General features: G+C 32.4%; 1 protein-coding gene across 1 annotated transcript in view; it reads left to right on the top strand.

Annotated features, from left to right (window-relative positions):
- Nucleotides 1-398: 398 nt before the first annotated feature.
- LOC106874616 (thialysine N-epsilon-acetyltransferase) overlaps nt 399-781 on the top strand; it is a 16269-nt gene continuing 15886 nt past the window's right edge. The window contains exon 1 of the mRNA XM_014922405.2: nt 399-546. Within this exon, the coding sequence (XP_014777891.1) occupies nt 481-546 (66 nt within the window). The 5' untranslated portion in view covers nt 399-480. The remainder of the gene's footprint in view (nt 547-781) is intronic.

The raw sequence follows: 781 nt of genomic DNA on the forward strand, positions 1-781 counted from the left end.
ACGCATATGTACGTAGATTCATACACATAAACATGCATACGTACATGCGTATTTACGTAGATTCATACACATATAAACATACACAGATGAACATACATACATACATACATACATACATATATAATTCACGCGACCTATAATACTATTCGTTCAGCGCCTCTGTTTACGCGCGTGTACATTTGTTATTTATAATTAGCCAATCTAATCGTGCTAACGCTCTAATTACCATGTAGTACTGCCGTATTTATGTTAATTAAAGGTCAGAAATCGTATTTGTATATGTTGTATACTGCATATTGTACCCCTTATATTTATCTGGGAAAGAAATATATATATATCAGGCCGAATTAAATAATAATAATAATAATAATAATAATAGTAATAATAATAATAAAGCTGACTGTGTGCTATTTAAGCCACCCCTGACAAGCAAGGATTTAAATAGTAGACAAATGGTTGCTTCCCTTGATTAATGTAATTATGGCTTCGTACACTATCAGGGTTGCTGTGGAATCGGACTGTCCAGAAATTAGACGGTTATTCGCGGTAAATATTTCAAATAATTTCTTATGTCTCACATACTGATATGTTATAGGTGTATATTTTCTCTATATGAATTTTTTAAAAGCAGACATCTAAGGATTTTCTCATATCTTAGAGAGTTTTCTCTGTGTAGTCATGTAATAACCGTGTTGTGTACATTTTGCATAGTAACGTGGTGTGTTTGTTGACTTGCCAGTTGCACTATCAACAAACATTCTCGTTGCCCAATGTATATATA

This window comes from Octopus bimaculoides, chromosome 9, assembly GCF_001194135.2.
Source record: "Octopus bimaculoides isolate UCB-OBI-ISO-001 chromosome 9, ASM119413v2, whole genome shotgun sequence".
Lineage (NCBI taxonomy): Eukaryota > Metazoa > Mollusca > Cephalopoda > Octopoda > Octopodidae > Octopus > Octopus bimaculoides.